General features: G+C 55.5%; 1 protein-coding gene across 4 annotated transcripts; it reads left to right on the forward strand.

Annotated features, from left to right (window-relative positions):
• The first annotated feature begins 651 nt into the window (after positions 1 to 651).
• Positions 652 to 13,949, forward strand: SLC5A5 (solute carrier family 5 member 5). Of its 4 annotated transcripts, none has more exons than XM_045496589.1 (15): positions 652 to 1,428; positions 2,233 to 2,298; positions 2,686 to 2,737; positions 2,934 to 3,001; positions 3,456 to 3,610; positions 4,026 to 4,166; positions 4,248 to 4,377; positions 5,271 to 5,359; positions 5,967 to 6,079; positions 6,172 to 6,242; positions 6,683 to 6,769; positions 6,846 to 7,039; positions 10,784 to 10,908; positions 11,645 to 11,760; positions 12,869 to 13,949. In XM_045496589.1, the coding sequence occupies exons 1-15, from the start codon at positions 1,072 to 1,074 to the stop codon at positions 13,031 to 13,033; spliced, it is 1,929 nt and encodes a 642-aa protein (XP_045352545.1). In that variant the 5' UTR covers positions 652 to 1,071; the 3' UTR covers positions 13,034 to 13,949. The 4 variants fall into 4 exon arrangements, with proteins under 4 accessions (XP_045352545.1, XP_045352546.1, XP_045352548.1 ...); XM_045496590.1 differs by having other exon boundaries at positions 6,190 to 6,242; XM_045496592.1 differs by having other exon boundaries at positions 3,495 to 3,610.
• The last annotated feature ends 2,472 nt before the right edge of the window (positions 13,950 to 16,421 follow it).

Here is a 16,421-nt window from a genome sequence, read left to right on the forward strand (position 1 = left end):
GGTGCTTACTCTGTGCCGGGCTTGTATTAGGCAAGTTCAATTTATTTCTCCGAGGCAGGGGCTGTTATATGCCCATTTACAGATGGCGAAACTGAGGCCCAATGACAAGGATTCCCCCAAGTGTGTGCATTTAAGACCTGAACCCCAATGTTTCCCACTCAGCTTAGCCCGAGGTTGGGGCTTGGTGATGCCCTCCCACTGGGCTCCGGAGAAAGGGAGTGGGTCCAGATGCCAGTTGGGGGAGGGGTTCAAGCGGCAGGACAACCCAGAAAGTGAACCCCTGTCCCGTGGGAGAGTGAGCTCCCCTCAGCCTAAGGCACAGAGAGAAGCACAGCGGCGAGCTGCATGCGGAGGCCACTGCTCCCAGCTGTGTGGCCGGCCTCCGGTGAGTGACATATGCCATCTCGGAGCCTCAGTTTCTCCACCTGTCGACGCGAGACATCATCAGCTCGTGGTGAGAGGAAACCGTCACACAAAGTAAGAGGGGCTTTTGGGAGCCTCCCCCAGCAGCCACCCACGTGGCCGGTCATGGGCCTTTCTGACCCAGTCCTGCCCGGAAAGGGTGCGGGTCCTGCCCGCCCCCGAGTCCAGGGGCGGAGTTTCGCGCACCCGGGGAGGCCAATAAATTCACAGCCGGTCGCCGCGAGCTGCCCCTTTAAGCCCCACGGAGGCCACCGGTGGTCAGCGCTGAGCCCAGCCTCCAGGGAGAGGGACCGACGGCCGCCGGGCGGGGGACACGCCGCTGCACTGGGCAGCCCCGGGCCGAGAGGGGGAGGCGAGGTGGACGGACAGACAGACGGCAGACTTGTAGACATTGAGGAGGGACGGGGAGGCAGACGACCGCCGCGAGGATCCACAGATTCCTTGCCCGGGGAGCCCCTGCCCGAGTTCCTGTCGCTGCCTCCCTCCAGGGAGCGACGGAGACAGGCGTGCGGCCTCGCTGCGGGGGCCGAGCATCATCCCGCCTCCGCGCGGCCCTGCCTCCTCGGCCGCTGCCGGTTTCCCTTCCCCGGGGCACGCGGGGTGGCTAGAAGGGCCGAGGACGCGCTTGGCCCCCCGCACCTGCGCGTCATGGCCGCCGTCCAGGGCGAGGCGCGGGCCGCGTTTGGACCCTGGGACTACGGGGTCTTCGCCCTCATGCTGCTGGTGTCCACGGGCATCGGGCTGTGGGTCGGGCTGGCGCGGGGCGGGCAGCGCAGCGCCGAGGACTTCTTCACCGGCGGCCGGCGCCTGGCGGCCCTGCCCGTCGGCCTCTCGCTGGCCGCCAGCTTCATGTCGGCGGTGCAGGTGCTGGGCGTGCCGGCCGAGGCCTACCGCTACGGCCTCAAGTTCATCTGGATGTGCCTGGGCCAGTTGCTCAACTCCCTGCTCACCGCGGTGCTCTTCCTGCCGGTCTTCTACCGCCTGGGCCTCACCAGCACCTACCAGGTACCGGGCGGAGGCCCGGAGGCAGGACCCGCCCGGCTGAGGACGCAGGGATGCGGCGGGGAGGCCCTGGGACTTTGAAGCGCTGCCCAGGGGGCCGCAGGCGGGCTCTCGGGTGCTTTAATGGGGAGAGGAAGGGGGCAGGCAGCCCTACGAGAGGGTTCTGGGAAGTCGCCCCAGGCAGTGGGGGGAGGGTCAGGAAGGAGGAAGAGGAGCCGCCGTCCCGGTTCTCCTCGGTGGAAGCCCGCGAAAGGCGGAGCCAGATGTGCACGGAGTGTGGGAAGGCTCATACCTGCCCCCCACATGCCTGGGCGTGCGCACGCCCGAGCCGTCGCCGGACAGCGGGCGCAGGGTTCCAAACCTGACTTGCCTCCTCCCTCGGCCCGGGTTTCCCAAGTGTCATACTGGGCTGGTTAGGGGACCTCCCTTCAGGACAGCAGGTAAAGGGATTAAAATCGTGACCGGTCCACAGTGGGCGACCGACGAGAGTTGGCCACAGGCGCTGGGCAGTTCGCGTGTTTGTTCAGAGCGGCGCCGCCCCGGGGGCCAGTTAGCCGCCAGTGGGGGGCGGAGGGACGTGAGCACTTAGGCTGGATCGGGCTTCCCGGGCACACGCCTTGCGCACAGGTGTCTGCAGACCGGTCGGAATGTGTGCGCTTGGCGGGGGCCCCCGCGGGGACGAGTGGGGAGCAGAAAGGCCTCCGGAGGGAGGGCAGAAGCCGGGAGGGCGGGCGAAGCACCCCAGAGGCCTCGATCTCCTGGGGAGGACCTGCCCAGGTGACCACGAGCCTCGGCTCCTCTTTGCAGTACCTGGAGCTGCGCTTCAGCCGCGCTGTGCGGCTCTGCGGGACCCTGCAGTACCTGGTGGCCACAGTGAGTGGCCTCGGTCCTGCCCTCGCCCGCAGGGTCCCGCTCAGGTCCCGCTGGGGTCCCGGTCTTCGTCGGCCCCGCCCACAGCACGCCCCCCGCCCCACCCACCCCCCATCCATCACTACCGGGTCGCGAGGGTCCCACCCCGATCCTGGAAGGCCCCGCCCAGGCCCGGCCGCAAACTCTGGCCCCGCCCCTTCGCGCCCGGCCCGGCCCCGCCCCGACCGGCCCGGCCCGGCCCCCGCCCATCCGCCCTCACTCCTCCCCTCCCCACCTGCTGATCCCCTGCTGTCCCGACGCCTCCAGCTCCAGCACCGCTCTCTCTCCTCCTCTCCTACTCCTTCCCCCTCCTCTCCGTGGGCCTCACCCGGCCCCGCTCTCTACTTGCAGATGATGTACACTGGCATCGTGATCTACGCCCCCGCGCTCATCCTGAATCAAGGTTTGATTCTAGGAGGTTAGGGGAGGGTGACGGGGAGGGCGCCAGGGCTTCAAGACTAGACCAAAGGAAAGGGGAGGAGCAGCCCAGGAGACACTCGGAAGGAAAGAATCCTGGAGAGAGGAGGGGCCTAGGCCCTGGGGCCAAGTCCGCCCCCTGCCCGGAGGCCTAATGTGGGGGGGGGGGGTTCCTTGCACAGTGACTGGGTTGGACATCTGGGCATCGCTCCTGTCCACCGGAGCCATCTGTACCTTCTACACGACTGTGGTGAGTGCCCCCCTCCCCGCCGCCATCCCCACCCCACGTAGGGGCTCCATGCCCGCTGGGTGGGGGACACCCTGAGGGCATCCTCTCCTCCCTCCTTTTCCTTCCTGCCAAGGAAGCCTGCATCCCAGCTGGGCCTCAGTTTCCTCATCTTAATAGTGAAAAGTAATTTGAAAGGCTTATTGCGGAGAGTTCAGGGATAGGCCAGCTTCGGGACGGGCTGGATCCAGGGGCTACAACAGGATCCCCTGGGTCCCTCTCCCATCTCTTGGGGTCGCATCAGCTAGGAGTTGTCATAATAATGACGGCAGCCATCACTCATTCACGCACGGAACACTTGTGTGTGCCAGGTGAGAGAGGGGGCATCGGTCCCAGCCCCTGCTGGTGGCCAAACTGGGTTTGGCTTCAGGCAGATCCCCGTCTGACCCCCTGTCTCCCACTCTGTCACATCTTGCAGGGCGGCATGAAGGCTGTGGTCTGGACGGATGTATTTCAGGTCGTGGTGATGCTCACTGGCTTCTGGGCTGTCCTGGCCCGCGGCACCGTGCTGGTGGGTGGGCCCAGGCATGTGCTTGACATCGCCCAGAACCACTCCCGGATCAACCTGATGGAGTGAGTAAAACGGTGGAGCTGACGTCCCTCTGCCCTGGGGGACGCCAACCAATGCCTCCTGCTCCCCTCCCCAGACTCCCCACAGGCAAACCCTTTGTTTCCCCTCTCTATACTCCCCCAGCCCCCAGCCCCCATCCCTCCATCTGTCCCACCACGTCCCCCAGCCCAGACTGGAGACTCAAGGCTCTCGGAGGTCCCAGCTGGGCACAGGGAGAATGGTTTTTGAATGCATACGTGGTCGACTTAATAAACAAGCGAATAAATTTTCAATCTGGCAAACTCCTACCCACACTTCAAAACCCATCCCGCAAATCCCCTTAAGGCCCATAAGGTCCGGAGTGTCGATCTGGGGCCCTTGAGAGGGTGAAGTCAGTATGGCATTCCCTTATGGCTGTCCTGCCCTGCCCTGCTCCAGCTTTAACCCGGACCCACGGAGCCGCTACACGTTCTGGACTTTTGTGGTGGGTGGCACATTGGTGTGGCTCTCGATGTATGGCGTAAACCAAGCACAGGTGCAGCGCTATGTGGCCTGTCGCACAGAGAAGCAGGCCAAGCTGTGAGTGTTTCGGAGGGGCCGAGTGGGGGCGTCAGGGCCGCGCTGCCCACCTCCTCTGCCTGAGGCCGCCCCTCCCCACAGGGCCCTGCTCATCAACCAGCTGGGCCTGATCCTGATCGTGTTCAGTGCTGCTGGCTGTGGCGTGATCATGTTCGCCATCTATATAGACTGCGACCCTCTCCTTGCAGGGCGGATCTCTGCCCCAGACCAGGTAAGTCCGGGCCGGGCTCCTAGGCCACTCCTACCCTCCCCACCCCCACTCTGAATTTCTACACTCTGGGGGGGTGAGGGTAGAGAGAAGAGCCTGCACAGAAGCCCAGGGATGGGAAGGAGGATCTGGAAGGAGTGGGGAAGATGAGGCAGTGAGTGTGGAGTTTGGGGGGGGGGGGGGGTGCGGGGGGAGGGTGTGAGTAGGGGAGGGGCGCATTCAGATTTAGAGTCAGACTCCCTGAGGGATATCAAGGGGACAGGACCGTGCGTGGTCCAGCACGAAATGACGGTGTTGAGATTAATAATAAGCACCAGCTCTCGTGTCCCAAGCACCTACTCTGTGCCTCATGCTGTTCCCTTCACAAGCAGTTGGTCTCCCATAAAATCCTTCAACATGCGATGAGGCCAAGGCTGTCACGGCCCCCGCTTTATAGATGGGGAAACTGAGGCTGGAGTAGGCGGGCAGCAACTGCCCGAGGTCCACAGGCAAGTCAGGGGCAGCACCAGGGCCAGGACCCATGCCTGGTTCCGAGTCCGTTCAGCATGAGCAGAAGGTGGAAGGCTATCCCACCTGCCGTCCTCCCCTGGGGTCAGATCCTGGACTGTGCCTGACTGTGCAACCGCAGGCAAGGACTGCACCTGTCAGCTTTACTGTCCTTGTCAATAAAATGGAGATGACACGGGACTCTGCCTCACTGGGATCCCAGGGCTCTGTGCGCGGTGGGGGCTCAGTGACTATCCTCGGGTGTATGCAGTCAATCAACAAACACACACCAAGCGCCCGCTGTGAGCCTGGGCTGCACTGGGCCCTGGGGACATGCAGTGTGAAGACAGACAGAATCCCCTGGCCTTGGGGTGCTGCTGTCCTGGAGGTCGACCCCTGCCTCCCCCCAGTACATGCCCCTGCTGGTGCTGGACATCTTCAAGGACCTGCCAGGAGTCCCCGGGCTCTTTCTGGCCTGTGCCTACAGTGGTACCCTCAGGTGAGCCATCCTGAGCAACCCCGGCCACATTTGAGCCCCTGTGGGATAGAATGTTCTGGGCGAATGTAGTGTCCTTCGTTTACAGCTCCTGCTTGGTCCCCAGTGGGCAGCTCAGGGCCCCACCTGACTCCCCTCTCCCTTCTTTCTTTCCTTCCTTCTTCCCCCAAACACATGTTGATTGAGCACCTGCTATGTGCTACTGCTGTTCTAAATCCCAGGGCACGGCCATGACCGTGGTCCCCTGCTCCTGCCCTCAGGGGGCCTCACGTTCTGGTGTTTTCAAATATTGCATGACTTCTGTCACACCCCTGCTCCACGCACCCGTTCTCTGTGCCCCAATATTGATGGCTCTGTAACGATAACTCGTGTCCTTCGTGTCTTTGGTCAAGGGTATCCTTGCGCCCGTGGGGGCGTCTCAGGTCTGGGGGCGGGGATGGTGGGACGGTAGACACCTCCCCCACTCTTGGGGTATTCTGTCACCCAGGCCTCTGTGCTTGGGCTGGGTGGGGTCCTGGGAAGTCAGATGGCCTGAGCAGCCGGGGCCTCCCCCAGGGGGTGTGTGGCCAGTCCCTCGATGGGCCCTGATGACCACCCTCCCCGCCCCCAGCACCGCATCCACCAGCATCAATGCCATGGCCGCAGTCACCGTGGAGGACCTCATCAAGCCTCGGCTGCCGAGCATCACACCCCGGAGACTCGTGATGATCTCCAAGGGGCTCTGTGAGTTCCGGGGTGGTGGGGTGTGCAGGGGTGTTCAGGGGCGGGGCAGGGGGGCATCTCCCTGCCGAGGGTGACATCCCCATCTGCTACAGCACTCATCTATGGCTCAGCCTGTCTCACCGTGGCGGCTCTGTCCTCACTGCTGGGGGGAGGCGTCCTCCAGGTGAGCCCCCCCTCCCGGGCCCAGCCCCATCCCCGCAAGGAGGGGGGCATCACCTGCATTGAACTGAAGTCCACAGAGGGCCCTAGCTTTTTTTTTTGTGGCGGAACTGGGTTCTGTCTGATGCCACCGGCCTGATGCATTCTGCAGCCAGCCATCTGGCTGGTGGCACCTTGAGGTGGGAGGTGGGAGGTGGGCGGCGGGTGGCTTGGAGGCGGGACCGGAATTTGTCAGGACAGAGAATCAGCCGTCTTCGCCTCCCATGCAAGGGACAGAGGCAGGAACGGGGAGTCCCCTCCCCTTTGGGGAAACTGAAGCCGGGAGGGGTCTCTCGAGGCCCGCAGTGGGATTCCTCAGGTCTGGCTTTCCCAGCGGGGTGACTGACGCCAGGAGAGGTGGGGTGGCGCTGCCCTCAGCTCCCCCGCCCCCACCCACTGTCCCAGGGCTCCTTCACCGTAATGGGAGTCATCAGCGGCCCCCTCCTTGGAGCCTTCATCCTGGGAATGTTTCTCCCTGCCTGCAACACCCCGGTGAGTGGGGGCGGGCGGGGCACAGGGTTGGGAGGGGGAGAGGCTTCTCTCCCCTGACGTAGGCTCTGCCCCCAAGGGTGTCCTCTCCGGCCTGGCCACCGGCTTGGCGCTCTCGCTGTGGGTGGCGGTGGGCGCCACTCTGTACCCGCCCGGCGCTCAGTCCTTGGGAGTCCTGCCGTCATCGGCCGCCGGCTGTGCGGTGCCCTCCGCCAACACCTCCGGCCTCCAGGGCCTGCTCGGGGCCACCAACACCTCCAGCCAGAGCCCCAGGTGAGCGGGTTGGTCGGAAGGGTGGGCGTGGCCTGAGAGGGTGTGCCTGGGGGCGGGGCTCTTAATGAGTTACCGAATGAGAAGGAGGAATGTGTTGGGGCGTCCGGGTGGCTCGGGCGGTTGAGCGTCTGACTCTGGCTCAGGTGATGATCTCACAGTTGGTGGGTTCCAGCCCCGCTTCGGGCTCTGTGCTGACAGCTCAGAGCCTGGAGCCTGCTTTCGGATTCTGTGTCTCCCTATCTCTCTGCTCCTCCCCTGTTCACACTCTCTCTCTCAAAAATAAATAAGCATTAAAAAAAAAAAAAAAAGGAATCTTCTTGGGAAGAGGTGAGGGAAGGACATTCCCAGTGGAGAGAGGGAAAGTGCAAAGGCCCTGAGGCCACCTCAGTTTAGTGCCTTCCAACTATGGTGAGGTTGGGGGGTATTTAGTGGGAGGAGAAAGGTTAGGAGATGAGGTCCAGCCAGAAGAATTTGCTCTGATTCTTTATTATCATAAATATTATTGAGGTGTAATTAAAATCAACCACTTAAAAGTGGTTTTTAGTAGATTCACAAGGTTATACGACCGTCACTATTAAGTCAAGAACATCTTCATCACCTCAAACGGAAGCCCCGTACCCATTAGCAGTCACTCCCCATCTCCCCCTCCCTCCAGCCCCTGGCCACCCCAATCTGCTCCTTTTTGCTACGGACCTGCCTTTTTTGGATATTTCTCATAAATGGAATTATCCAACATAGGGCCTGTTTTGTCTGGCTACTTTGACTCAGCACGGTGTTTTCAAGTTGTTCTTTTTTTGTTTTTTGTTTTTGTTTGTTTTTACGTTTTCAAGGTTTATCCACATTGTAGCACCTATCAGGGCTTGATTCCTTTTTATGGCTGAATAATATTCCCTGTACGGATGGACCACATTTTGTTTAACCACCCATCCCTTGGACATCTGGGTTGTTTACACTTTTTGGCGACTGCGAACAGTGCTGCTGTGAACATTTGTGTGCAAGTCTTGGTGTGGACATGTGTTTTTTTTTTATTATTATTATTTTTTTTTATTTTAATTTTTTTTTTAACGTTTATTTATTTTTGAGACAGAGAGAGACAGAGCATGAACGGGGGAGGGTCAGAGAGAGGGAGACACAGACTCTGGAACAGGCTCCAGGCTCTGAGCCGTCAGCACAGAGCCCGACGCGGGGCTCGAACCCACGGACCGCGAGATCATGACCTGAGCCGAAGTCGGCCGCTCAACCGACTGAGCCACCCAGGCGCCCCGACATGTGTTTTCATTCCTCTTGGTTTATACCTAGTATAGTAATTCTTTTGTTTTTGTTTTTGTTTTACTTTTTAAATGTTTATTTAAGTAATCTCTGTGCCCAAGGTGGGGCTCGAACTCACGACCCTGAGATCAAGAGTTGCATGCTCTTCTGGCTGAGCCAGCCAGGTGCCCTCCGTCAACCCCACAGAGTAATTCTACGTTTGACTTTTCAAGGAACCGCCAGACTGTTTCCCACAGCGGCTGCATGAGGGTTCCAATTCCTCTGCATCCTTGAGAAGACGTGTTATTTTCCATTCTTTAAAATCCTGGGGTGATTGGGTGGCTCCGTCAGTAGGGCACCCGCCTTCAGCTCGGGGCGTGATCTCACGGTTTGTGAGTTCGAGCCCCGCATCCGGCTCTCCGCTGTCAGTGTAGAGCCGGCCTCAGATCCTCTGTGCCCGCCACCCCCGCCTCCCCCACTCACGCTCTCTTTCACTCAAAAATAAATAAACATTGGGGCGCCTGGGTGGCGCAGTCGGTTAAGCATCCGACTTCAGCCAGGTCACGATCTCGCGGTCCGTGAGTTCGAGCCCTGCGTCAGGCTCTGGGCTGATGGCTCAGAGCCTGGAGCCTGTTTCCGATTCTGTGTCTCCCTCTCTCTCTGCCCCTCCCCCGTTCATGCTCTGTCTCTCTCTGTCCCAAAAAAAATAAATAAACGTTGAAAAAAAAATTAAAAAAATAAATAAATAAATAAACATTAAAAAAAATAATAAATTAATTAAATTCTAGCCATCCTGGTGAGTGTGAAATGACATCTCATTGTAGGGTTTTTTTGGTCAGTCTTTTAACCTTTATTTCATCTTTCATAAAGAACAGAGAAGAGCAGATATGCAGTATCATTTAACGATGACTTTTATTTTGTTAACAGGTTTTTTTTTTTAAAGATTTTATTTGTAAGTCATCTCTACAGCCAACACGGGGCTCGCACTCACAACCTTGAGATCAAGAGTCACATGTTCTGGCTGAGCCAGCCAGGCACCCCCCCCTAATGAATATTTTTAAACTGGCGAAGTTTAGGGGCATGTCTGGCTGGCTCCGTTGGTGATGTGAGCAACTCTTGACCTTGGGGTCATGAGTTCAAGCCCCATGTTGGGCATAGAGATTACTTAAAAATAAAATCTGGGGGTGCCTGGGTGGCTCAGTTGGTTAAGCGTCCGACTCTTGATCTCAGCTCAGGTCACGATCTCATGGTTCATGAGACTGAGCCCCACTTTGGGCTCTGTGCTGACTGCACAGGGCCTGCTTGGGATTCTCTCTCTTCTCTCTCTGCCCCTCCACACCTGGTGCTGTCTCTCTCTCTCTCTCTCTCTCAAAAAATAAATAAATACGCTTCAAAAACTTTGTTTTAGATAGTAAAATAAAATCAATAAAAAGTAAATTAAAAACATAAACTATAGAAGTTCAGATTATAAATCAAAACTTTCTTTTACCTAAAACATAATAGTTATTTTCCTAATATTACTCACTAATATAGGGTTGTATAAACATTGACATATAATTCAAATACCATAAAATTCACCCTTTTAAAGTGTACAACTTGGGGCACCTGGGTGCCGCAGGTCCCAGGGTCATGGGATCGAACCCCATGATGTGGAGCCTGCTTGAGATTTTCTCTCTCTCTCTGTCTCTTTCTCTCTGTGCCCCTCTCCCCTGCTCATGTGCTTTCTCTCTCTCTCTCTTTTCCTAAAGCAAAAACGAAAGCCAAACCAAAACAAAACAAAACAAAAAGTGTACATCTCAGTGGTTTTTAATATACTGGAAGCCTGTACCTCCCTCTCCCTTCCACCTGTTTCGCTCATCTCTCCGCCCCTAATCATTGTAATTTTGATTTGCATTTCCCTAATGACTAATGATCGACCATATTTTCATGTGCTTACTAGCCATTTTTACACCTTGTTTTGAGAAATGCCTATTCGAACCCCTTGCCTGTTTTTTAAGTGGGTCATTTCTTTTTTATTGTCAGGTGGTAATTTGTATATTCTTTAAATCTTTATGTAGTCGGGACACTACATCCTTATCAGATGTATGATTTGCAAATATTTTCTTCCACTCTGTGGGCTGTCTTTCCATCCTCTTGATGGACAAAAGTTTCCGGGTTCGATGAAGTCCAGTTTATCTACGTTTTCCTGGGTTGCTTGTGCTTTGGGTGTCAGAGCTAAGAAACGATGACCAGATCCAGGGTCACAAAGATGCACACACCTATGTTTTCTTCTAAGCGTTTAATTTGGGTAGATTCTGAGGGTCCTAGGGAGCCACAGAGGGTGGGGAGCAGTGGCAGGAGGTGATCTGAGTTACCTTTTAGTAACGCTCCCTCTGGCTATGTGTAGAGGGAAAGAGAAGTGAGCACTGCACACATCTGAGTGGGCAGTGATGGAAGACTGGGCTAGAACAGATTGGGAGTGGCTTTTGGACTCATGCCTGCCTCTCACACCCCCAGCCCCGGAATGGACCCCGATCGACCCGCCTTAGCTGACAGCTTCTACGCCATTTCCTATCTTTATTATGGTGCCCTGGGCACGCTGAGCACTGTGCTGTTTGGAGCCCTCATCAGCTGCTTGACAGGTAAGCAAGGTGTATGTCCTTCTCCGAGACCACCTTGCGCATCCCTCTGCCTCCAGGACCCACCGGGCAGGGAGAAGAGGAAGGACGTTCCTGTCAGCCAAACGGCCACCGCGTGCTGGATGCATCTGCAGCCTTTATGCTGTGTCGTCTTCGGGACAACCCCGCACTTCGCAGGGCTTGTCCCATTTTGCAAAGGCAGAAACTGAGGCACCCCCTCCCCCCTTCTACCTGACTCTAGTCCCTCCTCTGCCTCCAAAACTAAGTCTTTGCTAGAGGTCGTGGGGTGGAGCTTGAGGCGCTGTCCATTGTGCTGAAATCTCTTCTCATCAGGGCCTTGGCGACTCCGTGTCCCTCCTGGAATTCTGAATGCCACCGAGAAGTGGAGAGAGATCAAGAGAAATCAATAGTGATCACAGTACCTGTTCTTACTTCCTGTGTCTCAGACTTGACACTCATCTGAGCTTTACTGAGCCCTTTTCTGTGCCAGGCGTCATTCTAGATGCTGGGGAAATAGTGAACCACACACTGGACCTGCCCAGCCACCCACTGATGTATTACATCCCCTCACTGTGTAGATGAGAAAACTGAAGCCCAGAGAAGGGCAGAGGCTTGCCAGGGCACCCAGTGGGTCATTACTGAGCCCGAGATTGGGACCCATCAGTGTCTCCCTTCCCCCTCCCTGTGCTTGGTCTCCAGTTCTCATTGCCCTGTCACTAAATGCCCCCATTTCCCTCAGGCCCCACCAAGCGCAGTGCCTTGGGTCCTGGGCTGCTGTGGTGGGACCTTGCACGACAGACCGCATCGGTGGCCCCCAAGGAAGAAGTGGCTACCTTGGATGACAGCTTGGGGAAGGTCAGTCACAGGGCTGGCTCCCAGAGCAGGGGGAAGGGCAGTGAAATGACTTTGGGTGCTCTGGGCATGGCCATAATTCAGGGGAGGGACATGGCGAGTCACTATCTTTCTCAACCTCTTGCTACCTCCAGTGGAAAGCCTCCACTGAGAGTTGATGTGTCTTCAACACTTTTTATTATTCCCTTAGCAAAGACTGAGCAGAATTTCATACTGTTCATTTCCATGTATCATTTTTACAATTATTTTCAATCTATGGCAGGTGAAACTGGCTTGCCTTTAGGGTGTCGATGTAAAGTCCCTCCTGTAAATAAAATTACGTAATTCAAAAGTGAGTCAACTTAGAGAAAATCTTACATAAGAAACACAACAGGGAGTAGACCAACTTCAGCCAAAGCCATGTGGTTACTATGTGAATGCCCTGAATTTGGAACATGCTGTCCCTGATCCAGACCTGCCCCTGCTTTGGGATCCCTTTTCATTTTCTCATTTCTTACGCACTTGCTGTGTCCCCAGGCCTATTCTGGGCTGGGGTTCGAGTCCACTGTCTAGGAGGAGCAGGGGAAAGCTGAACTGAGAAATGAGTAGGATCTCAGCAGGTAATGAGGACAGTAAAACAGGGTCCTGTGATGAGGGTGGCCTCTTGGAAGACGCAACAGCTAGAGCCCACAGGGAGGAGGAGCCAGCCTGCAGAAGATCTGGGGGAGGGCATTGTTGATGGAGAGCACAGCAGGTGCAAAGGCTGAGGCCAGAAGCTTGAAAGGGGGAGGTATGGAGAGGGAAGGGATTTGGCTGGAGTGTTTTGAAAGCTCCTTCCAGCTGCTGAAGGGAAATATTTATTTTCTTGAAAGGAGAGCAGGCAGAAAGTCAGAGAGAGAGAGGGAGGTATGCATCCGTGCAAGCTTTAAAGGCCTGGACTATTGGGGGAGAGAAGTGGATGGGGACTTTGGAGGCAGAAGGGACAGGACTGGCTGATGCACTGACCAAGGGGACAATTGTGCAACCCTCCCCAAGTCTGTCCTTCTAGGCCCTCAGTGATCCCATCTGCGGGATGAGCTGACACAGAGCAGAATGGGGTCTCTGAATGGGATTTCTTCTCTCTCCCCTCCAGGGTGCTGAGGAGCTGCCTCCTGGAGCCAAGAGGCCTCCTGACTTCTTGCCCAGTGATGAGGACCATCCGCTCTTCCTGGGGCAGAAGGAGGTGGAGGGAGCCGGCTCCCAGACCCCCAGCAGTGGACATGACCATGGCCAGGACCTTCGGGAGACCCACCTCTGAGCCAGCAGGCGACTGACCACTGAACCTCGCAGGTTCCTGGGATGGAACCTCAGGGTGGGCCACTCCCAGGCCACAGGAGCATAGCCTCGGGCTCCGATTGGCTGGACTGTGTCCTATGCAAATGGAGTTTGGGACTGAATGTCCCGCCCTACGGAAAGAGGTGAAGCCCTGCCTTTAGGAGGTCATTTTATCCAGCCCCCTTCTTCCAGCCAGTCCCTAGTCTTAGGTGCTGCACCCTTGCCTGCTCCCCCAAAATGAAGCCAGATTTTTCTCCACGTTCAATGGAAAGATGTTGGAGTCCCCTCTGGACAACACGGGAAAACTCCAGGCCCAAGATGAGGGTCTGAGAAAGTCTCCGGGGCTCCTCTGGAACATGTCTGAACCTTAGCAAGGATTTTGAAGGTCCTCAGGCACAACCCCCTGCACCCCATTTCACAGATGGGGAAACTGAGGTCTGGAAAGGGACAACAACTTGACCAAGGTCACAGAGCAAACTAGAGATTCATTGAGAGTTGGGCACCAGCTCTTCCTCCTTCACCTCTCCGTTTTCCTCCCTTTGAAGAGTCAGACATCATATGGCCCTTGACCTTGGGAGCAAGAAGGGAGGATAAAAGAGAAATAGTGTTTTCAATCTTCTTCTTTGCGCTTGGACACTCTTCCATCGCATCTACTAAGAACCATGAGCCCCCTTCCCGGAGGAATACACTAAGGCTTAGTGGGGTTTCCTGAGGTCACACAGCGAGTTGGGTCTGGGCAGGGACAGGCCTGGGAGCTGCGTGACGCTGACGCTCCATTGCCAATTTGTCACCGGTGAACAGGCTCACTTAGGTTGGGCAAACCCACGTCCTGGGGATGCTCTTGACTTTGGTTAGAGACTTACTCCATGCACATCAAATAAACGGACTTTGACGCTTGATGTTCTGTGCTCTCTGAAAAATCATTCTGGCTGTTGCCTCCGCTGTCCTCCGTCAGATCTGAGTGTGAATCTCAGGGTCTCTTGACCCAAGTCTGTGAATGAATAAACCCGAGTATTTAAAGCCACAGAGCAAGGTAATAATTGCCACATCGGGGCGCATTGTGCTGCCCTTCCTGACCCCTAGCTTCTCTCCCCTTCTGACTTGCTCTTGAAGCACTCCTTCCTCACCGCTCTTTGTGCCTGGACCCTGCCAGTCTCCACGCAGTCCTTGCACCTGCGCCTTGGGGTGGCTGTGGCCTCTTGAAAGCTGGCTGCACTCACCTCTGCCCACACAACTGCTGTGGCTCCTTTGGTCCCCAAGGGAGCATCCCCGGCTCATTTCCATAGGGTGTCCCCAAAATTCAAGACCCAGAACCTCAGAACGTGAGCTGATTTGAAAATAGAGTCTTGGCAAGTGTACCTAGTTAGATTAAGACAAGGTCGTACTGGATTAGGGTGGGCCTTCAGTCCAATGTCTGCGTCCTTATAAGAAGAGAAGAGGCACATAGGGAGAAAGCCACGTGGACACCGAGGCAGAGATGGACACAGAAATGGACACATCTACCAGGCAAGGGACACCAAGGATTGCTGGAACCACCGGAAGCCAGGGAAAAGGTAAGAGAGGGATTCTCTCCTAAGTCTTCCGAGGGAGCACAGGCTGCCAACATCTTGATTTTGGACTTCTGGCCCCCAGAACCGTGAGAGAATAAATGTCTATTATTTTAAGCTATGACAGCCACAGGAAATTAACACATGCTTCCAGATCTGGTCTCTCTCCACCCCTCAGAGACCTGGCCCTCTGTACAGGCTGTTTTCCGGAGACCTTTGGATTTGGACTTAAAAGGGACCATTACAAATTTCCAACCAATGACTGAGCAGCACGGGAAGCGGACTTTCCACCGGTTGGGGGTGTTTGCTCAGAGCACAGCCCAACGTGGGGGTGAAAGAACAAGCTGGTCCGAGGTTTTCGAGATCCAGCCAGGCTGGATGTATCAGGAGTTCGTTCCTTCTCATTTTGCTGGAGCTCAAGCCACAGCTCGTTCATCCATTCACCATGTCAGCCTTGAAAACAAAGCAGTCCGTTATTTCACCAGCAAAATGGGCTTATTTGGGAACGGCAGAGGAGTTGCATTCGGGACTCGCAAGCTGTGGCAAGACCGTGGCCGAGTCTCGAAGACAAAGGAGCAGAACATTACTTTGTAGAGAAAAAGAAGGAAGTGGGGAGGGGTTGGGGAAAAGTGAGGGTTCAGGGTGGTGATGGTTTCTCACCGGCGGTTCCTCCTGCAGGGGTAGTAAAGCTCCTTCCTGCTGGAAAATGCAAGGTGGCTTCTTCCCCTTGAAGGGCCGCCCGCCATTGACAATGAGTTGGTAAGGCGTCAGAGCGCCCTCTTCTGGCCTCCCGACTATTTTAAACGCAGTTTCCCTTTCCGTTTCACATCCGGTTAATGAACCCTTGGGTTGTTTCCATCCGGGGGCTGTGACAAATAAAGTTGCTGTGAACATTCACATACATGCCTTCGTGTGGACCCTGCTTTCATTGCTCTTGGTTAAATACCCAGGAGTGAAATGGCCAGAGTCTACGGTGAGTGTGTGTGAAAGAAACTGCTGAACTGCCAACAACGTGGAAAGAGTTCCAATTGTTCCGTATCTTCACCAGCACGTAGTATGGTTCATCCTTCTAATTTTGGTCATTCTCGCGGGTGGTCTACAACCACGGTCTTGATTTATGTTTCTCTAATGACTAAGTTGAGCATCTTTTCATGTGCTTGTTGCTTATCCATGTGCTTTTGGCCAAGTGGCTATTCAAACCTTTTGCCCATTTTTTAACTGCGTTGTTTATTCTCTTATTATTGTAAGGATTCCGTTTATATTTTGAATACAAGTCCTTTAAAAAAAATTTATTTAATGCTTATTATTATTTTTTTGAGAGAGAGAGAGAAAGAGAGAGAAACAGAGTAAGAGCAGGGGAGGGGCAGAGAGAGAGAGGGAGACACAGGATCCCAAGCAGGCTCCAGGCTCTGAGCTGTTAGCACAGAGCCTGACGTGGGGCTTGAACTCACAGACTGTGAGATCATGACCTGAGCTGAAGTTGGACGCTTACCTGACTGAGCCACCCAGGCATCCCTCTTTTCTTTTTTCTTTTTTTTTTTTTTTGTGGTAAAATATAGACAATGTAAAAAAATTAACGTTTTAGGGATGCCTCGGTGGCTCAGTAGGTTAAGCGTCCAACTGTGGCTCAGCTCACAATCTCACGGTTCGTGAGTTCAAGTCTTGTGCCGTCGGGCTCTGCTGACAGCTCAGAGCCCGGAGGCTGCTTCGAATTCTGTGTCTCCCTCTCTCTCCGCCCCTCCCCCGCTCACACACACTCTCTCTCTCTCTCTCTCAAAAATAAAGAAACATCAAAAAAAAATTTTTTTAGGCGTGCCTGGATGG

The sequence above is a fragment of the Leopardus geoffroyi genome, chromosome A2 (assembly GCF_018350155.1).
Source record: "Leopardus geoffroyi isolate Oge1 chromosome A2, O.geoffroyi_Oge1_pat1.0, whole genome shotgun sequence".
NCBI lineage: Eukaryota > Metazoa > Chordata > Mammalia > Carnivora > Felidae > Leopardus > Leopardus geoffroyi.

Bases quoted from the DNA above. Each gene is read 5' to 3' on its own strand.
- SLC5A5 (XM_045496589.1), top strand. From the start codon at position 1,072: ATGGCCGCCGTCCAGGGCGAGGCGCGGGCCGCGTTTGGACCCTGGGAC. The intron at 2,299-2,685 runs GTGAGTGGCCTC...CTCTACTTGCAG, and splicing joins TGCAGTACCTGGTGGCCACA to ATGATGTACACTGGCATCGT. The intron at 6,770-6,845 runs GTGAGTGGGGGC...TCTGCCCCCAAG, and splicing joins TCCCTGCCTGCAACACCCCG to GGTGTCCTCTCCGGCCTGGC.